At 62.1% G+C, this 16,205-nt stretch overlaps 1 protein-coding gene across 3 annotated transcripts in view; it reads right to left on the minus strand.

Moving 5' to 3' along the window:
- The window catches only part of rad18 (RAD18 E3 ubiquitin protein ligase), a 448,932-nt gene extending 443,158 nt beyond the window's left edge, over window positions 1-5,774 (minus strand). For all 3 annotated transcript variants that reach the window (XM_072472125.1, XM_072472124.1, XM_072472123.1), the window contains exon 1: window positions 5,704-5,774. In XM_072472125.1, coding sequence (XP_072328226.1) covers window positions 5,704-5,721 — 18 coding nt within the window. In that variant the 5' untranslated portion in view covers window positions 5,722-5,774. The remainder of the gene's footprint in view (window positions 1-5,703) is intronic.
- Window positions 5,775-16,205: the final 10,431 nt, after the last annotated feature.

Below are 16,205 nucleotides of genomic sequence, written 5' to 3' on the forward strand. Positions count from 1 at the left end.
ACTCCTCCCAAACTCTCTCCCTCCTCCCAAACTCTCTCTCCCTCCTCTCCAAACTCTATCCCACCTCCCAAACTCTCTCTCTATCCCACCTCCCAAACTCTCTCTCTATCCCTCCTCCCAAACACTCTCTCTATCCCTCCTCCCAAATTCGCTCTCTCTATCCGTCCTCCCAAACTCTCTCTCTATCCCTCCTCCCAAACTCTCTCTCTAATCCCTCCTCCCAAACACTCTCTCTCTATCACTCCTCCCAAACTCTCTCCCTCCTCCCAAACTCTCTCTCCCTCCTCCCAAACTCTATCCACCTCCCAAACTCTCTCTCTATCCCACCTCCCAAACTCTCTCTCTATCCCTCCTCCCAAACACTCTCTCTCCCTCCTCCCAAACTCTCTCTCTCACTCCCTCCTCCCAAACTCTCTCTCTCTCCCCTCCTCCCAACTCTCTCTCACCCCTCCTCCCAAACTCTCACTCCCTCACCCTCCTCCCCAAACTCTCTCTCTCCCCCTCCTCCCAAACTCTCTCTCTCCCCTCCTCCCAAACTCTCTCCCTCCCCCAAACTCTCTCTCCCCCTCCTCCCAAACTCACTCTCTCCCCCTCCTCCCAAACTCTCTCCCCCTCCTCCCAAACTCTCTCCCCCCTCCCCTCCCAACTCTCTCCCCCCTCCTCCAAACTCTCTCCCCCTCCTCCCCAAACTCTCTCCCCCCCTCCTCCCCAAACACTCTCCCCCCCCTCCTCCCAAACTCTCTCCCCCCCCTCCTCCCCAACTCTCTCCCCCCCTCCCCCCCACCTCCCCACCCCTCCTCCCCCCACTCCCCCCCCTCCCCTCCCCAAACTCCCCCCCACCACCTCCTCCCAACACTCCCCCCCCCCTCCTCCCCAACCTCACCCCCCCCCTCCTCCCCAAACACTCCCCCCTCCTCCCCCCCCAAACCTCTCCCCCCACCTCCTCCCCCAAACTCTCTCCCCCCCCTCCTCCTCAACTCTCTCCCCCCCCCACAACTCTCTCTCTCCATCCTCCCAAACTCTCTCTCTCTCCCTCCTCCCAAACACTCTCCCTCTCTACCCTCCTCCAAACTCTCTCACCCCTCCTCCCAACTCTCTCTCTACCCTCCTCCCCAAACTCACTCTCTCTATCCCTCCTCCCAAACACTCTCTCTCTATCCCTCCTCCCAAACTCTCTCTCTATCCATCCTCCCAAACTCTCTCTCTATCCCTCCTCCCAAACACTCTCCTCACTCTATCCCTCCTCCCAAACTCTCTCTATCCCTCCTCCCAAACTCTCTCTCTCTATCCCTCCTCCCAAACTCTCTCTCTATCCCTCCTCCCAAACACTCTCTCTCTATCCCTCCTCCCAAACTCTCTCTATCCCTCCTCCCAATCGCTCTCTCTACCGTCTCCCAAACCCTCTCACCTATCCCTCCTCCCAACACTCTCACCACCCCCCCCAACACCACTCCACACCCCCCAACCTCACCCCCCTCCCAAACACTCTCCCCTCCCCCAACTCTATCCCACCTCCCAAACTCTCCTCATCCCACCTCCCAAACACTCTCTCTATCCCACCTCCAAACACTCTCTCTATCCCTCCTCCCAAATCGCTCTCTCTATCCGTCCTCCCAAACTCTCTCTCTATCCCTCCTCCCAAACTCTCTCTCAATCCCCCCTCCCAAACACTCTCTCTCAACACTCCTCCCAAACTCTCTCCCTCCTCCCAAACTCTCTCCCCCCCCAAACACAACCCACCTCCCAAACTCACTCTCATCCCACCCCCAAACACTCTCACAACCCTCCCCAAACACTCACACTACCCTCCTCCCAAACACACTCACCCCACCCCCAAACTCCCACTCCCCCCCACCCAAACACTCCTCCCCCTCCCAAACTCTCCCCACCTCCCAAACTCACTCCTATCCCACCTCCCAAACTCTCTCTCTACCCACCTCCCAACTCTCCAACCACACCCCACACCCCCCCCCAACCTCACTCTCCCCCTCCCCCAACACACCCTCCCCCACACCCCCCCCAACACCCCACCCCCCCCACCCCCACCCCCACCCACACCCCCCCCTCCCAAACTCTCCTCTCCCCCACCTCCCAAACCTCTCCACCCCACCACCACACCACTCCCCCCCCACACCCAAACTCTCTCTCCCCCTCCTCCCAATCTCTCTCTCTATCCCACCCCCAAACTCCCCCTCCACCCAAACTCTCTCTCACCCCCTCCACCCAAACCTCTCACTCCCCACCCCCCCAAACACCCCCCCCCACCACCTCCCCCCAACCACCCCCCACCACCACCACCCCCAACACCACCCCCCCACCACCACCACCCACACTCACCCCCCCCACCACACCCACACTCACCCCCCCCCACCACCCCCCACACACCCCCCCCACCACCCCCCCAAACCCCCCCCCCACCCCCACACACCCCCCCCCACCCAACCCCCCCCCACCACACTCCCCCCCCACCACAACACCCCCCCCCACCACCTCCCCACACACCACCCCCACCACCTCCCCCCCAACCACTCACCCCCCACCTCCACCACACCCCCCCACACCACCCCCCCCCCCAAACACCTCCCCCCCCCCAACCTCCTCCCCCCAACACTCCTCCCCCCCCCCCCACCAACACTCCCCCCCCCCCCACACACTCCCCCCCCCCACCTCCACTCCCCCCCCCCACCACACACCCCCCCCCCCCCCCAACCCCCCCACCAACCCCCCCCCCCCCCAACCTCCCCCCCCCCCCCCACAACAACCCCCCCCCCCCCAACACCCCCCCCCCCCCCAACACACTCCCCCCCCCCCCACAACCCACACACCCCCCCCCCCCAACACACCCCCCCCCCACAACTCTCCTCCCCCCCCCAACACCACACTCCCCCCCCCCACAACTCTCTCCCCCCCCCCCCACACACCTCTCCCCCCCCCACACCACTCCTCCCCCCCCACAACACTCACTCCCCCCCCACAACTCTCTCTCTCCCCCCCCCACAACTCTCTCTCTCCCCCCCCACAACTCTCTCTCTCCCCCCCCACAACTCTCTCACTCCCCCCCCCCCAACCTCACTCTCCCCCCCCACAACTCACTCTCTCCCCCCCCAACTCTCTCTCCCCCCCCACACACCTCCCCCCCCCCAACTCACTCCCCCCCCCCCCACACCACTCCTCCCCCCCCAACTCAACTCCCCCCCCCCCAACTCTCTCCCCCCCCCCACAACACTCTCTCTCCCCCCCCCACAACTCTCTCTCCCCCCCCACAACTCTCTCCCCCCCCCCACAACCCTCTCTCCCCCCCCCACAACTCTCTCTCTCCCCCCCCCACACTCTCTCTCTCCCCCCCCACAACTCTCTCTCTCCCCCCCCCACAACTCTCCTCTCCCCCCCCCAACTCTCTCACTCCTCCCCCCCCAACACTCACTCCCCCCCCCCAACACTCTCCCCCCCCAACTCACTCCTCTCCCCCCCCCACACACACACACACTCCCCCCCCCCCAACACTCACTCACCCCCCCCCACACTCTCACACCCCCCCCCACACACTCTCACACTCCCCCCCCCCCAACACACTCTCTCACTCACCCCCCCCAACTCACTCACACTCTCCCCCCCCCAACTCTCTCACTCCCCCCCCCCAACTCTCTCTCTCCCCCCCCCAACTCTCTCTCTCTCTCCCCCCCCCAACACTCTCCTCTCCCCCCCCACCACTCTCTCACCCCCCAACTCTCTCTCTCTCTCCCCCCCCCAACTCTCTCTCTCTCCCCCCCCCAACTCTCTCTCTCTCTCACCCCCCCCCAACTCTCTCTCTCTCCCCCCCCAACTCTCTCTCCCCCCCCAACTCTCTCTCCCCCCCCAACTCTCTCTCTCTCCCCCCCCCAACTCTGTCTCTCCCCCCCCAACTCTCTCTCCCCCAACTCTCTCTCTCTCCCCCCCCCAACTCTCTCTCTCTCCCCCCCAACTCTCTCTCTCTCCCCCCCCACACTCTCTCTCTCTCTCCCCCCCCCCCAACTCTCTCTCTCCTCCCCCCCCCAACTCTCTCTCTCTCCCCCCCCCAACTCTCTCTCTCTCCCCCCAACTCTCTCTCTCTTCCCCCCCCAACTCTCTCTCTCTCCCCCACCCAACTCTCTCTCTCCCCCACCCAACTCTCTCTCTCCCCCCCCAACTCTCTCTCCCCCCCAAACACTCTCTCTTCCCCCCCAACTCTCTCTCTCCCCCCCCCAACTCTCTCTCTCCCCCCCCCAACTCTCTCTCTCCCCCCCCCCAACTCTCTCTCTCCCCCCCCCCCAACTCTCTCTCTCCCCCCCCCCCAACTCTCTCTCTCCCCCCCCCCAACTCTCTCTCTCCCCCGCCCCCCCAACTCTCTCTCTCCCCCGCCCCCCCAACTCTCTCTCTCCCCCCCCCCCCAACTCTCTCTCTCCCCCCCCCCAACTCTCTCTCTCCCCCGCCCCCCAACTCTCTCTCTCCCCCGCCCCCCCAACTCTCTCTCTCCCCGCCCCCCCAACTCTCTCTCTCCCCCGCCCCCCCAACTCTCTCTCTCCCCCGCCCCCCCAACTCTCTCTCTCCCCCGCCCCCCCAACTCTCTCTCTCCCCCGCCCCCCCAACTCTCTCTCTCCCCCGCCCCCCCAACTCTCTCTCTCCCCGCCCCCCCAACTCTCTCTCTCCCCCCCCCCAACTCTCTCTCTCCCCCCCCCCCAACTCTCTCTCTCCCCCGCCCCCCAACTCTCTCTCTTCCCCCCCCCCACAACTCTCTCTCCCCCCCCCAACACGCACTCCTCCCCCCCAACACGCACTCCTCCCCCCACAACTCTCTCTCCCCCCCAACACGCACTCCTCCCCCCCAACTCTCTCTCTCTCTCCCCCCCCCCCAACTCTCTCTCTCCCCCCCCCCCAACTCTCTCTCCCCCCCCCCCAACTCTCTCTCTCTCCCCCCCCCCCCAACTCTCTCTCTCTCCCCCCCCCCAACTCTCTCTCTCTCCCCCCCCCCAACTCTCTCTCTCTCCCCCCCCCCCAACTCTCTCTCTTCCCCCCCCCCCAACTCTCTCTCTCTCCCCCCCCCCAACTCTCTCTCTCTCCCCCCCCCCCAACTCTCTCTCTTCCCCCCCCCCAACTCTCTCTCTTCCCCCCCCCCAACTCTCTCTCTTCCCCCCCCCAACTCTCTCTCTTCCCCCCCCCCCAACTCTCTCTCTTCCCCCCCCCCAACTCTCTCTCTTCCCCCCCCCCAACTCTCTCTCTTCCCCCCCCCCCAACTCTCTCTCTTCCCCCCCCCAACTCTCTCTCTTCCCCCCCCCCAACTCTCTCTCTTCCCCCCCCCCAACTCTCTCTCTTCCCCCCCCCCAACTCTCTCTCTTCCCCCCCCCAACTCTCTCTCTCTTCCCCCCCCCAACTCTCTCTCTCTTCCCCCCCCCCAACTCTCTCTCTCTTCCCCCCCCCCAACTCTCTCTCTTCCCCCCCCCCAACTCTCTCTCTCCCCCCCCCCCCCCAACTCTCTCTCTCCCCCCCCCCAACTCTCTCTCTTCCCCCCCCCCCAACTCTCTCTCTTCCCCCCCCCCCAACTCTCTCTCTTCCCCCCCCCCCCCAACTCTCTCTCTTCCCCCCCCCCCCCCCAACTCTCTCTCTTCCCCCCCCCCCAAACTCTCCCTCCTCCTCCTCCTCCTCCCAAACTCTCTCCCACCTCCCACACTCTCTTTCCCTCACTCTTACCTTCATTCTCTCCCACATTTTCTCTTTCGGAGTGAAAACCGCGCGCTTAAAAACGGCCGGATACACGTCATCACCAGCTGAGAAATGTTTTTCCGGTCCGCTCGCGGAGCCGTCACCGAGCACCGGGCAAACCCCACTGTGTCTGCACCAGGCACCGGGCAAACCCCACTGTGTCTGCACCAGGCACCGGGCAAACCCCACTGTGTCTGCACCGGGCACCGGGCAAACCCCACTGTGTCTGCACCGGGCAAACCCCACTGTGTCTGCACCGGGCACCGGGCAAACCCCACTGTGTCTGCACCGGGCACCGGGCAAACCCCACTGTGTCTGCACCGGGCACCGGGCAAACCCCACTGTGTCTGCACCGGGCAAACCCCACTGTGTCTGCACCGAGCACCGGGCAAACCCCACTGTGTCTGCACCGGGCACCGGGCAAACCCCACTGTGTCTGCACCGGGCAAACCCCACTGTGTCTGCACCGGGCACCGGGCAAACCCCACTGTGTCTGCACCGGGCACCGGGCAAACCCCACTGTGTCTGCACCGGGCACCGGGCAAACCCCACTGTGTCTGCACCAGGCACCGGGCAAACCCCACTGTGTCTGCACCGAGCACCGGGCAAACCCCACTGTGTCTGCACCAGGCACCGTGCAAACCCCACTGTGTCTGCACCGGGCACCGGGCAAACCCCACTGTGTCTGCACCGGGCACCGGGCAAACCCCACTGTGTCTGCACCGGGCAAACCCCACTGTGTCTGCACCGGGCAAACCCCACTGTGTCTGCACCAGGCACCGGGCAAACCCCACTGTGTCTGCACCGGGCAAACCACTGTGTCTGCACCGGGCACCGGGCAAACCCCACTGTGTCTGCACCGGGCAAACCCCACTGTGTCTGCACCAGGCACCGGGCAAACCCCACTGTGTCTGCACCGGGCACCGGGCAAACCCCACTGTGTCTGCACCGGGCACCGGGCAAACCCCACTGTGTCTGCACCGGGCACCGGGCAAACCCCACTGTGTCTGCACCGGGCAAACCCCACTGTGTCTGCACCGGGCAAACCCCACTGTGTCTGCACCGGGCAAACCCCACTGTGTCTGCACCGGCAAACCCCACTGTGTCTGCACCGGGCAAACCCCACTGTGTCTGCACCAGGCACCGGGCAAACCCCACTGTGTCTGCACCGGGCAAACCCCACTGTGTCTGCACCGGGCAAACCCCACTGTGTCTGCACCGGGCAAACCCCACTGTGTCTGCACCAGGCACCGGGCAAACCCCACTGTGTCTGCACCAGGCACCGGGCAAACCCCACTGTGTCTGCACCGGGCAAACCCCACTGTGTCTGCACCGGGCAAACCCCACTGTGTCTGCACCGGGCAAACCCCACTGTGTCTGCACCAGGCACCGGGCAAACCCCACTGTGTCTGCACCGGGCAAACCCCACTGTGTCTGCACCAGGCACCGGGCAAACCCCACTGTGTCTGCACCGGGCAAACCCCACTGTGTCTGCACCGGGTAAACCCCACTGTGTCTGCACCGGGCAAACCCCACTGTGTCTGCACCGGGTAAACCCCACTGTGTCTGCACCGGGCAAACCCCACTGTGTCTGCACCGGGTAAACCCCACTGTGTCTGCACCGGGCAAACCCCACTGTGTCTGCACCGGGTAAACCCCACTGTGTCTGCACCGGGCAAACCCCACTGTGTCTGCACCGGGTAAACCCCACTGTGTCTGCACCGGGCAAACCCCACTGTGTCTGCACTGGGCAAACCCCACTGTGTCTGCACCGGGTAAACCCCACTGTGTCTGCACCGGGCAAACCCCACTGTGTCTGCACCGGGCAAACCCCACTGTGTCTGCACCGGGTAAACCCCACTGTGTCTGCACCGGGCAAACCCCACTGTGTCTGCACCGGGTAAACCCCACTGTGTCTGCACCGGGCAAACCCCACTGTGTCTGCACCGGGTAAACCCCACTGTGTCTGCACCGGGCACCGGGCAAACCCCACTGTGTCTGCACCGGGCAAACCCCACTGTGTCGGCACCGGGCAAACCCCACTGTGTCTGCACCGGGCAAACCCCACTGTGTCTGCACCGGGCACCGTGCAAACACCACTGTGCCTGCACCGGGCACCGTGCAAACCCACTGTGTCTGCACCGGGCACTGTGCAAACCCCACTGCGTCTGCACCGGGCACCAAGAAAACGACACTGTGTCTGCACCGGGCACTGTGCAAACCCCACTGTGTCTGCACCCTGCAAACCCACTGTGTCTGCACCGGGCACCGTGCAAACCCCACTGTGTCTGCACCGGGCAAACCCCACTGTGTCTGCACCGGCCACCATGAAAACGGCGCTGTGTCTGCACCGGGCACCATGAAAACGCTGCAGTGTCTGCACCGGGCACCATGATAATGGCACTGTGTCTGCACCGGGCACCATGAAAACGCTGCAGTGTCTGCACCGGGCACCATGATAATGGCACTGTGTCTGCACTGGGCACCATGAAAACGCCGCAGTGTCTGCACCGGGCACCATGAAAACGACACTGTGTCTGCACCGGGCACAGTGCAAATCCCACTGTGTCTGCCCCGGGCACCATGTAAACCCCACTGTGTCTGCACCGGGCAAACCCCACTGTGTCTGCACCGTGCAAACCCCACTGTGTCTGCACCGGGCATCATGCAAACCACACTGTGTCTGCACCGGGCACCATGCAAACCCCACTGTGTCTGCACCGGGCACCATGCAAACTCCACTGTGTCTGCACCGGGCACCATGCAAACCCACTGTGTCTGCACCGGGCAAACCCCACTGTGTCTGCACCGGGCACCGTGCAAACCCCACTGTGTCTGCACAGGGCCAACCCCACTGTGTCTGCACCGGGCACCATGAAAACGGCACTGTGTCTGCACCGGGCACCATGAAAACGGCACTGTGTCTGCACCGAGCACCATGAAAACGGCACTGTGTCTGCACCGGGCACCATGAAAACACCGCAGAGTCTGCACCGGGCACCATGAAAATGGCACTGTGTCTGCACCGGGCACCATGAAAACACCGCAGTGTCTGCACCGGGCACCATGAAAATGGCACTGTGTCTGCACCGGTCACTATGTAAATGGCACTGTGTCTGCACCGGGCAACATGAAAACGGCGTTGTGTCTGCACCGGGCACCATGAAAATGGCACTGTGTCTGCACCGGGCACCATGAAAACGCTGCAGTGTCTGCACCGGGCACCAGGAAAACGGCACTGTGTCTGCACCGGGCACCATGAAAACGCCGCAGTGTCTGCACCGGGCACCACGAAAGCGGCACTGTGTCTGCACCGGGCACCATGAAATCGGCTCTGTGTCTGCACCGGGCACCATGAAAACGGCGCAGTGTCTGCACCGGGCACCATGAAAATGGCACTGTGTCTGCACCGGGCACCATGAAAACGGCGCAGTGTCTGCACCGGGCACCATGAAAACGGCACTGTGTCTGCACCGGGCGCCATGAAAACGGCACTGTGTCTGCACCAGGCAGCATGAAATCGCTGCAGTGTCTGCACCGGGCACCATGAAAACGGCACTGTGTCTGCACCGGGAACCATGAAAACGCCGCACTGTCTGCACCGGGCACCATGAAAACGGCTCTGTGTCTGCACCGGGCACCATGAAAACGTCTCTGTGTCTGCACCGGGCACCATGAAAACGGATCTGTGTCTGCACCGGGCACCATGAAAACGGCACTGTGTCTGCAGCGGGCACAATGAAAACGGCACTGTGCCTGCACCGGGCAGCATGTAAACGGCACTGTGTCTGCACCGGGCACCATGAAAACGGCATTATGTCTGCACCGGGCACCATGAAAACGGCACTGTGTCTGCACCGGGCACCGTGCAAACCCCACTGTGTCTGCACAGGGCCAACCCCACTGTGTCTGCACCGGGCACCATGAAAACGGCACTGTGTCTGCACCGGGCACCATGAAAACGGCACTGTGTCTGCACCGAGCACCATGAAAACGGCACTGTGTCTGCACCGGGCACCATGAAAACACCGCAGAGTCTGCACCGGGCACCATGAAAATGGCACTGTGTCTGCACCGGGCACCATGAAAACACCGCAGTGTCTGCACCGGGCACCATGAAAATGGCACTGTGTCTGCACCGGTCACTATGTAAATGGCACTGTGTCTGCACCGGGCAACATGAAAACGGCGTTGTGTCTGCACCGGGCACCATGAAAATGGCACTGTGTCTGCACCGGGCACCATGAAAACGCTGCAGTGTCTGCACCGGGCACCAGGAAAACGGCACTGTGTCTGCACCGGGCACCATGAAAACGCCGCAGTGTCTGCACCGGGCACCACGAAAGCGGCACTGTGTCTGCACCGGGCACCATGAAATCGGCTCTGTGTCTGCACCGGGCACCATGAAAACGGCGCAGTGTCTGCACCGGGCGCCATGAAAATGGCACTGTGTCTGCACCGGGCACCATGAAAACGGCGCAGTGTCTGCACCGGGCACCATGAAAACGGCACTGTGTCTGCACCGGGCGCCATGAAAACGGCACTGTGTCTGCACCAGGCAGCATGAAAACGGCGCAGTGTCTGCACCGGGCACCATGAAAACGGCACTGTGTCTGCGCCAGGCAGCATGAAATCGCTGCAGTGTCTGCACCGGGCACCATGAAAACGGCACTGTGTCTGCACCGGGAACCATGAAAACGCCGCACTGTCTGCACCGGGCACCATGAAAACGGCTCTGTGTCTGCACCGGGCACCATGAAAACGTCTCTGTGTCTGCACCGGGCACCATGAAAACGGATCTGTGTCTGCACCGGGCACCATGAAAACGGCACTGTGTCTGCAGCGGGCACAATGAAAACGGCACTGTGCCTGCACCGGGCAGCATGTAAACGGCACTGTGTCTGCACCGGGCACCATGAAAACGGCATTATGTCTGCACCGGGCACCATGAAAATGCCGCAGTGTCTGCACCGGGCACCATGAAAATTGCGCAGTGTCTGCACCGGGCACCAGGAAAACGCCGCAGTGTCTGCACCGGGCACCATGAAAACGCCGCAGTGTCTGCACCAGGCACCATGAAAAGGCCGCAGTGTCTGCACTGGGCACCATGAAAACGGCACTGTGTCTGCCCCGGGCACCATGAAAATGGAGCTGTGTCTGCACCGGGCACCATGAAAAGGCCGCAGTGTCTGCACTGGGCACCATGAAAACGGCACTGTGTCTGCCCCGGGCACCATGAAAATGGCGCTGTGTCTGCACCGGGCACCATGAAAACGCTGCAGTGTCTGCACCGGGCACCATGAAAATGGCAGTGTGTCTGCACCGGGCACCATGAAAATGGCACTGTGTCTGCACCGGGCACCATGAAATGGCACTGTGTCTGCACCGGGCACCATGAAAACGCCGCAGTGTCTGCACCGGGCACCATGAAAAGGCCGCAATGTCTGCACCGGGCACCATGAAAACGGCACTGTGTCTGCAGCGGGCACCATGAAAACGGCACTGTGTCTGCACCGGGCACCATGAAAACGGCTCTGTGTCTGCACCGGGCACCATGAAGACGACACTGTGTCTGCACCGGGCACCATGAAAATGGCGCTGTGTCTGCACCGGGCACCATGAAAACGGCGCTGTGTCTGCACCGGGCACCATGAAGACGACACTGTGTCTGCACCGGGCACCATGAAAATGGCGCTGTGTCTGCACCGGGCACCATGAAAACGGCACTGTGTCTGCACCGGGCACCATGAAAATGGCGCTGTGTCTGCACCGGGCACCATGAAAACGGCACTGTGTCTGCACCGGGCACCATGAAAACGACACTGTGCCTGCACCGGGCACCATGAAAATGGCGCTGTGTCTGCACCGGGCACCATGAAAATGGCACTGTGTCTGCAATGGGCACCATGAAAACGACACTGTGTCTGCACCAGGCACCATGAAAACGTTTCTGTGTCTGCACCGGGCACCATGGAAACGACACTGTGTCTGCACCGGGCACCATGAAAACGCCGCAGTGTCTGCACCGGGCACCATGAAAACGACACTGTGTCTGCACCGGGCACCATGAAAACGACACTGTGTCTGCACCGGGCACCATGAAAATGGCGCTGTGTCTGCACCGGGCACCATGAAAACGGCGCTGTGTCTGCACCGGGCACCATGAAAATGGCAATGTGTCTGCACCGGGCACCATGAAAATGGCACTGTGTCTGCAATGGGCACCATGGAAACGACACTGTGCCTGCACCGGGCACCATGAAAACGCCGCAGTGTCTGCACCAGGCACCATGAAAACGCCGCAGTGCCTGCACCAGGCACCATGAAAACGCCGCAGTGTCTGCACCGGGCACCATGAAAACGCTGCAGTGTCTGCACCGGGCACCATGAAAACGGCACTGTGTCTGCACTGGGCACCATGAAAACGGCGCTGTGTCTGCACCGGGCACCGGGCAAACCCCACTGTGTCTGCACCAGGCACCGGGCAAACCCCACTGTGTCTGCACCAGGCACCGGGCAAACCCCACTGTGTCTGCACCGGGCAAACCCCACTGTGTCTGCACCGGGTAAACCCCACTGTGTCTGCACCGGGCAAACCCCACTGTGTCTGCACCGGGTAAACCCCACTGTGTCTGCACCGGGCAAACCCCACTGTGTCTGCACCGGGCAAACCCCACTGTGTCTGCACCGGGTAAACCCCACTGTGTCTGCACCGGGCAAACCCCACTGTGTCTGCACCGGGTAAACCCCACTGTGTCTGCACCGGGCAAACCCCACTGTGTCTGCACCGGGTAAACCCCACTGTGTCTGCACCGGGCACCGGGCAAACCCCACTGTGTCTGCACCGGGCAAACCCCACTGTGTCTGCACCAGGCACCGGGCAAACCCCACTGTGTCTGCACCGGGTAAACCCCACTGTGTCTGCACCGGGCACCGGGCAAACCCCACTGTGTCTGCACCGGGCACCGTGCAAACACCACTGTGCCTGCACCGGGCACCGTGCAAACCCACTGTGTCTGCACCGGGCACTGTGCAAACCCCACTGCGTCTGCACCGGGCACCAAGAAAACGACACTGTGTCTGCACCGGGCACTGTGCAAACCCCACTGTGTCTGCACCCTGCAAACCCCACTGTGTCTGCACCGGGCACCGTGCAAACCCCACTGTGTCTGCACCGGGCAAACCCCACTGTGTCTGCACCGGCCACCATGAAAACGGCGCTGTGTCTGCACCGGGCACCATGAAAACGCTGCAGTGTCTGCACCGGGCACCATGATAATGGCACTGTGTCTGCACCGGGCACCATGAAAACGCTGCAGTGTCTGCACCGGGCACCATGATAATGGCACTGTGTCTGCACTGGGCACCATGAAAACGCCGCAGTGTCTGCACCGGGCACCATGAAAACGACACTGTGTCTGCACCGGGCACAGTGCAAATCCCACTGTGTCTGCCCCGGGCACCATGTAAACCCCACTGTGTCTGCACCGGCCAAACCCCACTGTGTCTGCACCGTGCAAACCCCACTGTGTCTGCACCGGGCATCATGCAAACCACACTGTGTCTGCACCGGGCACCATGCAAACCCCACTGTGTCTGCACTGGGCACCATGCAAACCCCACTGTGTCTGCACCGGGCACCATGCAAACCCACTGTGTCTGCACCGGGCAAACCCCACTGTGTCTGCACCGGGCACCGTGCAAACCCCACTGTGTCTGCACAGGGCCAACCCCACTGTGTCTGCACCGGGCACCATGAAAACGGCACTGTGTCTGCACCGGGCACCATGAAAACGGCACTGTGTCTGCACCGAGCACCATGAAAACGGCACTGTGTCTGCACCGGGCACCATGAAAACACCGCAGAGTCTGCACCGGGCACCATGAAAATGGCACTGTGTCTGCACCGGGCACCATGAAAACACCGCAGAGTCTGCACCGGGCACCATGAAAATGGCACTGTGTCTGCACCGGGCAACATGAAAACGGCGTTGTGTCTGCACCGGGCACCATGAAAATGGCACTGTGTCTGCACCGGGCACCATGAAAACGCTGCAGTGTCTGCACCGGGCACCAGGAAAACGGCACTGTGTCTGCACCGGGCACCATGAAAACGCCGCAGTGTCTGCACCGGGCACCACGAAAGCGGCACTGTGTCTGCACCGGGCACCATGAAATCGGCTCTGTGTCTGCACCGGGCACCATGAAAACGGCGCAGTGTCTGCACCGGGCACCATGAAAATGGCACTGTGTCTGCACCGGGCACCATGAAAACGGCGCAGTGTCTGCACCGGGCACCATGAAAACGGCACTGTGTCTGCACCGGGCGCCATGAAAACGGCACTGTGTCTGCACCAGGCAGCATGAAATCGCTGCAGTGTCTGCACCGGGCACCATGAAAACGGCACTGTGTCTGCACCGGGAACCATGAAAACGCCGCACTGTCTGCACCGGGCACCATGAAAACGGCTCTGTGTCTGCACCGGGCACCATGAAAACGTCTCTGTGTCTGCACCGGGCACCATGAAAACGGATCTGTGTCTGCACCGGGCACCATGAAAACGGCACTGTGTCTGCAGCGGGCACAATGAAAACGGCACTGTGCCTGCACCGGGCAGCATGTAAACGGCACTGTGTCTGCACCGGGCACCATGAAAACGGCATTATGTCTGCACCGGGCACCATGAAAATGCCGCAGTGTCTGCACCGGGCACCATGAAAATTGCGCAGTGTCTGCACCGGGCACCAGGAAAACGCCGCAGTGTCTGCACCGGGCACCATGAAAACGCCGCAGTGTCTGCACCAGGCACCATGAAAAGGCCGCAGTGTCTGCACTGGGCACCATGAAAACGGCACTGTGTCTGCCCCGGGCACCATGAAAATGGAGCTGTGTCTGCACCGGGCACCATGAAAAGGCCGCAGTGTCTGCACTGGGCACCATGAAAACGGCACTGTGTCTGCCCCGGGCACCATGAAAATGGCGCTGTGTCTGCACCAGGCACCATGAAAACGCTGCAGTGTCTGCACCGGGCACCATGAAAATGGCAGTGTGTCTGCACCGGGCACCATGAAAATGGCACTGTGTCTGCACCGGGCACCATGAAATGGCACTGTGTCTGCACCGGGCACCATGAAAACGCCGCAGTGTCTGCACCGGGCACCATGAAAAGGCCGCAATGTCTGCACCGGGCACCATGAAAACGGCACTGTGTCTGCAGCGGGCACCATGAAAACGGCACTGTGTCTGCACCGGGCACCATGAAAACGGCTCTGTGTCTGCACCGGGCACCATGAAGACGACACTGTGTCTGCACCGGGCACCATGAAAATGGCGCTGTGTCTGCACCGGGCACCATGAATACGGCGCTGTGTCTGCACCGGGCACCATGAAGACGACACTGTGTCTGCACCGGGCACCGTGAAAATGGCGCTGTGTCTGCACCGGGCACCATGAAAACGGCACTGTGTCTGCACCGGGCACCATGAAAATGGCGCTGTGTCTGCACCGGGCACCATGAAAACGGCACTGTGTCTGCACCGGGCACCATGAAAACGACACTGTGCCTGCACCGGGCACCATGAAAATGGCGCTGTGTCTGCACCGGGCACCATGAAAATGGCACTGTGTCTGCAATGGGCACCATGAAAACGACACTGTGTCTGCACCAGGCACCATGAAAACGTTTCTGTGTCTGCACCGGGCACCATGGAAACGACACTGTGTCTGCACCGGGCACCATGAAAACGCCGCAGTGTCTGCACCGGGCACCATGAAAACGACACTGTGTCTGCACCGGGCACCATGAAAACGACACTGTGTCTGCACCGGGCACCATGAAAATGGCGCTGTGTCTGCACCGGGCACCATGAAAACGGCGCTGTGTCTGCACCGGGCACCATGAAAATGGCAATGTGTCTGCACCGGGCACCATGAAAATGGCACTGTGTCTGCAATGGGCACCATGGAAACGACACTGTGTCTGCACCGGGCACCATGAAAACGCCGCAGTGTCTGCACCGGGCACCATGAAAACGCTGCAGTGTCTGCACCGGGCACCATGAAAACGGCACTGTGTCTGCACTGGGCACCATGAAAACGGCGCTGTGTCTGCACCGGGCACCATGAAAACGGCACTGTGTCTGCACCGGGCACCATGAAAACGCCGCAGTGTCTGCACCGGGCATCATGAAAACGGCACTGTGTCTGCACGGGCGCCATGAAAATGGCGCTGTGTCTGCACCGGGCACCATGAAGACGACACTGTGTCTGCACCGGGCACCATGAAAACGGCACTGTGTCTGCACCGGGCACCATGAAAACGACACTGTGCCTGCACCGGGCACCATGAAAATGGCGCTGTGTCTGCACCGGGCACCATGAAAACGGCGCTGTGTCTGCACCGGGCACCATGAAAACGACACTGTGCCTGCACCGGGCACCATGAAAATGGCACTGTGTCTGCATCGGGCACCATGAAAATGGCACTGTG

This window comes from Scyliorhinus torazame, chromosome 13 (assembly GCF_047496885.1).
Source record: "Scyliorhinus torazame isolate Kashiwa2021f chromosome 13, sScyTor2.1, whole genome shotgun sequence".
Classification (NCBI taxonomy): domain Eukaryota; kingdom Metazoa; phylum Chordata; class Chondrichthyes; order Carcharhiniformes; family Scyliorhinidae; genus Scyliorhinus; species Scyliorhinus torazame.